The sequence below is a fragment of the Herpailurus yagouaroundi genome, unplaced genomic scaffold, assembly GCF_014898765.1.
Source record: "Herpailurus yagouaroundi ecotype Mexico unplaced genomic scaffold, PumYag 222, whole genome shotgun sequence".
Lineage (NCBI taxonomy): Eukaryota > Metazoa > Chordata > Mammalia > Carnivora > Felidae > Herpailurus > Herpailurus yagouaroundi.
The window spans coordinates 11,074,565-11,079,674 of record NW_024412453.1 but is presented as its reverse complement, the minus strand read 5'-3'; the positions used below and the strand labels follow the sequence as shown (position 1 = coordinate 11,079,674).

The window sequence follows — 5,110 nt, the reverse complement described above, 5'->3', positions numbered from 1 at the left end:
AGACACACAAAGAATACAGATAGAAACCCCTGGAGGTTTTAGTTTGCAACGCCCGTGTCGAGACAAGGGGATGTAGATTCCCCAGATAGATTGTTACTACTACTTTTGGCATTCCTTCTGTAAAAATTCAAGATCTCTCTCTCTTCATCTATCATCTGTCTCTTTATCTGCCTGTCAATCTATCCATCATCTTCCCATCTGTGTTTTGATCCACCCATGTCTCTCCCTACCTACCCATCTACTTATCTGCCAAGGTATCTATACTTTCTTTCTTTCTTTCTGGCTGAACTTTCATTTTTTAGCAGAGTATGCTCAAAAGATCTTTCATCATAATCCAGCCCTTTAACTTTTTTTTAATGTTTATTTTGAGAGAGAGAGAGAGAGACAGAACACAAATCGGGGAGGGGCAGAAAGAGAGGGAGAGTCACAGAATCCGAAGCAGGCTCCAGGCTCTGAGCTGTCGGCACAGAGCCCGGCGCGGGGCTCGAACTCACGAACCATGAGATCATGACCTGAGCAGAAGTCAGACACTTAACTGACTGAGCCACCCAGGTGCCCCTTGACCAAACCCTTTAAAGCAGAAGCATTTATTAAGCAAATTGGAGAACAGGACTGGCTACATAATTTTCAGGGACCGTTGCAAACAGAAATAGTGGGGCTGTTTGCTCAAATATCATTACGAATTTTAAGATGGCATTAGCGAGCGGATTGCTAACCAAGTGTGGGGCCTTCCAACACGGGGTCCCAGAAGAAGCATGTTATTCTTCTGGGAAACAGATTCCATTGCAGGCAAAGGGGGGGTGGTGGAAATTGTCCTGTGGCGAACTGTCAGATATCAATGGCTCGCTGTAAACACTGCCCAGGATTATCTTGCCGGGAAATGAAATGGCGCCCCCGCCACTCAAAATGGCAGCCTTCTCTGCTAGATGGTTGGCACGGTTGGGAACATTCGAGTCTGTGGTTCTGGGCAGTTTGCTTCCAAACTTTATTTGTCATGCACAGTTTCAGATTATATAAAATATAGGAAATAGACTACTTTAAAGACACATTAAGTAGAAAGGATCTAACTACCTTAAAGTCCCATTTTGTCCCCAAGCCAAGATTCAGATTCAGCCCCTAAGCCTTTCCGTAACACTGCCCCCCAAAACCACTGTCCCTCAATACACAGAACTGTCTAACCTACTGTATAGTAAGTAGCCTTTCAACTATTAGCAAGTCAATCTCTCGTCCAGGCAGACTTTAAAGGAAGCCACAACTCCTATCTTCCAGTTACTGTGCTGAGTGCGTCTACGTATAGGCTCGGGGGCAGGTCTTCCTTAGCGGCAAGTACAGAGCATCCTAGGATTTGAGCTCTGTTGAAGAACGAATGCACCCAGGCACACAACTACAGCAGAGAGTATGTGGGGGGCGGCGTCGGGGGGGGGGGAGAAGGCCCCCAACTTTCCTGCGTTCATCGACGAACACATACATCCACTCCGACCAACAAATCAATCCTCCAAACTCATCTGCACAGAGACCCAAAGGAATTTTAATGCAAATAACACAACAAGTTAATCTGTCTCCATCCATAGCCCCTCCACGAAAGAATTACAGTACTTTATAAAAATGTCCTAAAATGCGCAAGCTACACTCCCTTCAAATGCAGTTGTTACGAGTCATGTGTTTGGTCCTAGTCGTTGCTTCCGGGATGTCTCAGCTAAGTTTCTTCATTGGGGTTGTCCTTGAATAACTGACCCTAAGCGCCGAGTGAGGGCTGGTTCTGTCTAGGGCGAAGAAGGCTGGGCATTTTCTTCCTCCTGCTACCACCTTTCCCGATGCACGTCACACATCCCACCACGTGGGGGAGGAAGCACCTCTCGTGTTTCACAAAACCGGAGCATCACAGATGGATGTGGACACCAAACGTGCTCCACAGGAGGGGTGACAAGCCAGGAAAATCCACGGGGTCGTTTCAGACACTCACGTACCCCTCAAATTTGGGGAGGGAAATTCACACCCTGCCTGGGGAGCAGGCTTTCCAGATTTGGGGCTCTAAGACTTTTGTTTGTTTCCCCTGTGGCTGCTAGAAAATTCTAGAAAAGCCCCCTGGGTAGAAAGCCCCGGGGCACGCAGACCCACCTTCCTCCTTGAGGCTCATGTAGCATCTTGCAAAACCCGGGAGGTATGGCCCACACTCTTACAATGGGTTTTCCATGGAAGCAAGAGGTGACAGGTTTTCCCCGTGTCTGTCCCTTTGTCGCTGTGCTGGTGGCCTCTCCACGAGGAGGGAGTTCCTACCTCAAGTGAATTTGCCCGCCCTGTGTTTTGAGAGCCCCACACAGTGCCTGGCACATAGTAAGCATTTAATGCACTCTTGAAAATGAACGAAGAAACGAGCGAGTGGGTGGAGAGAAAAGCCCATCCTGCACTGGCATCCGTGGTGGCCCTAAGACCACACCTGGGCATCTTCCCAGCTCCACGGGAACCAGGCTATGACAAGTCATCGCTCCACTTAGCAGAAGGTCAAAGTGCCAGCACGGAGACACGGCAGATGGGTCCCACGCGGGGCCCCAGGCACATGTCCCCGGCGGCATGCCCAAAATCCAAGAGGGTACAGACCGTGAGGGGCAAAGAACTTCTTACAGGAGGCACTTCCCGGGGTCACCTGCCACACACTGTGCTTTCACCCCAAAGACAAACTCCCCATGGCCCTATTCTGCAGGAGAGCCTCGGAAGCACCTGGCGGGCTCGTCCCCCGGACCCTACCAAAGCACGTTCCCCAGGCGGCACCGTGCACACCGATGTTCGAGAGCCACGGCAATCCAGAAGCCTGTCACGGCTGCCTTTGCAGGCGGGACCCTGGGACCCTCCACAAAAGTGTCCTTGGGGTGTAATGAGACACCACCGCCCGACAAAGGCACTCTGTGTCGCAGACCACAGTGACGTTTCTGCCGGTCTAAGTGCCTCCAGGAGCATTTGAAAATAGGCAGGCATACAGTAGGCTCCCCCCTACCCAAGGGCCTCTCTCTCTTGAACCTGGGTTGTGTTCTCTGCGGCCTTCGTCATAGTTCGTGATTAGTTTTCCTAAGTAGTTTTTAATCTGCCTTTTCCAGTGGACGCTGAGCCCCTGAGAAGACTGTCCCCACTCGGCGGGCCCTGGGCCTGACATGTACCAAGCATTCCATGATTTATGCTGGTGAATGAACGAACGGCGGGTGGGCCCACTGAGGCTCTAGAAATGGGGGTTAGCGGAGGCTGGCTGGCCTCGGAAGGCAGGACAGGCTTTCCTACTTACAGGAGGAAGAAGGCAGCACCTTTAGGCCATCGGGCTGTCTGGACACTGGCTTGGGCACAGTTGGGACGATGACCCACATTGTGAGCTGCTGTGGAAGAGACAAGAGCTAATAGAGGCCGGTGGCAGCCAGCTCCTCACCACAAGATCTTTACATCTCGTGACGAGGCAGCTGTGCTCACCCGGCCCTGGGGCTGTGGTCCTCGGCTTCAACGCGAGGAGCCTGTTAGGAATGCAGGTTGCCAGGCCCCGTCCCTGAAGACACTGATTCTGTAGGTCCAGGGAGGGGCCCCGGCAGTCTGCACCTTACTAGGTTGCCGGGGGTCACACGCTGAGATTCTCCGCCTTAGGGTGAGCCTCAGCCCGACCCCCCTTAAAGTTCACCTTCCCTAAGGCAAGCACCTGACATCGTCAGCAAACGTGGGTGGAACTTTCTGGACCCAGCCCCTCACAGGACCATTGGGCTCTGGTCTGGATACAGACAGAACAGCAGGGGATACACCTCTGTTTCTCGCATAGAACTTGGCTAAACATCTGAGGAGACTCGATCCCTCACCCGGACCCCCCCCCCACCCCACCTCCAACACCAGCACAGACAGAATGGGGAGGGGAGGCCGAGGGGAGGGGGGTGCTCGGCGAGGCTCCAGCTTGGAGGACATCCCCCGAGACCTGGCGTTCTTGGTCTCTCGTCACATCACATCACAGCACATCGCCACGGTCTAGAAACATCCCACTGAACATGTTTGGATCTGAGCATGGCTGGATTTTTGGCTTTGTCGTCTCGCGACTTTTGGACGGGCAGGAGTTCTGGGTTCCAGCCTTCATCGTTTTTCTCTCTCTGATCTCAAGAATGCAAAAACTCTTCTCTCTCTCTCTTTTTTTTTTTTTTTTTTTTTTTGGCTTTTAAAGGAAACGATATGTTTGCTAGAAAAACCACACGCACACACACAATTGATTATATACAAAACGGTTATCTGAATGTGGATTCTGTACTGCAGTAAACGCCACGTAGCTCTGGGTGTCCTATTTGCGCTTCCTCAATATCAGGTACATGAGGCCGCTGATGAAGGTGAAAGCAAAGGCCACCCACGCCAGGATGAAGGAGTAGCCATATCTGCCGTCCGCGGTCAGCAAATACAGTTGCGCGTTGTTCTTGTGGATGTCTTCACGCCGGTCGGTATAAATGGAAGCTGCTATCATAACGCACAGGCCTGTCCAAAGAAAGCAAATAAACAGATCACGGACCACTGACACGGCGTGCACCAGCCCCCCGCGGGGACCGCGGCTGGAGAAGAAGACGCACGTACGCTTCGATGACCGGGGAGTAGTTACTTTTGGTCTTTTGGAAAGATCACAGCTCATGTTTTGCGACAGAATATTGCTGCCTACCCCGTGAACGCTTGACTTCGCACTTGTTGCTAGCCGGACCCGCTTTTGTTCGGGCGGCCGTCGGCACGGCCCGGAGGGTGAGTCAGAACCGGGCGTCAGCCAGACAGCGAAGAGTTTAGGGTTCTATGCCACTTACGATCTCTGTCGCAACTACTCAGCTTGGCTGCTGGAGTGTGGACACAGCCACACCGTGCAAGTGAGTGGCCGGGGCTATGTTCCAGTAGAATGTTATTTAAAAAAATTTTTTTTTAACGTTTATTTATTTTTGAGACAGAGAGAGACAGAGCATGAATGGGGGAGGGGCAGAGAGAGGGAGACACAGAATCCGAAACAGGCTCCACGCTGTCAGCACAGAGCCCGATGCGGGGCTCGAACTCACGGACTGCGAGATCGTGACCTGAGCCGAAGTCGGCCGCTCAACCGACTGAGCCACCCAGGCGCCCCTAGAAC

At 52.2% G+C, this 5,110-nt stretch overlaps 1 protein-coding gene across 1 annotated transcript in view; it reads right to left on the bottom strand.

Annotated features, from left to right (window-relative positions):
* Positions 1 to 1,509: 1,509 nt before the first annotated feature.
* EMP2 (epithelial membrane protein 2) overlaps positions 1,510 to 5,110 on the bottom strand; it is a 38,350-nt gene continuing 34,749 nt past the window's right edge. The window contains exon 5 of the mRNA XM_040459046.1: positions 1,510 to 4,482. Within this exon, the coding sequence (XP_040314980.1) occupies positions 4,295 to 4,482 (188 nt within the window). The 3' untranslated portion in view covers positions 1,510 to 4,294. The remainder of the gene's footprint in view (positions 4,483 to 5,110) is intronic.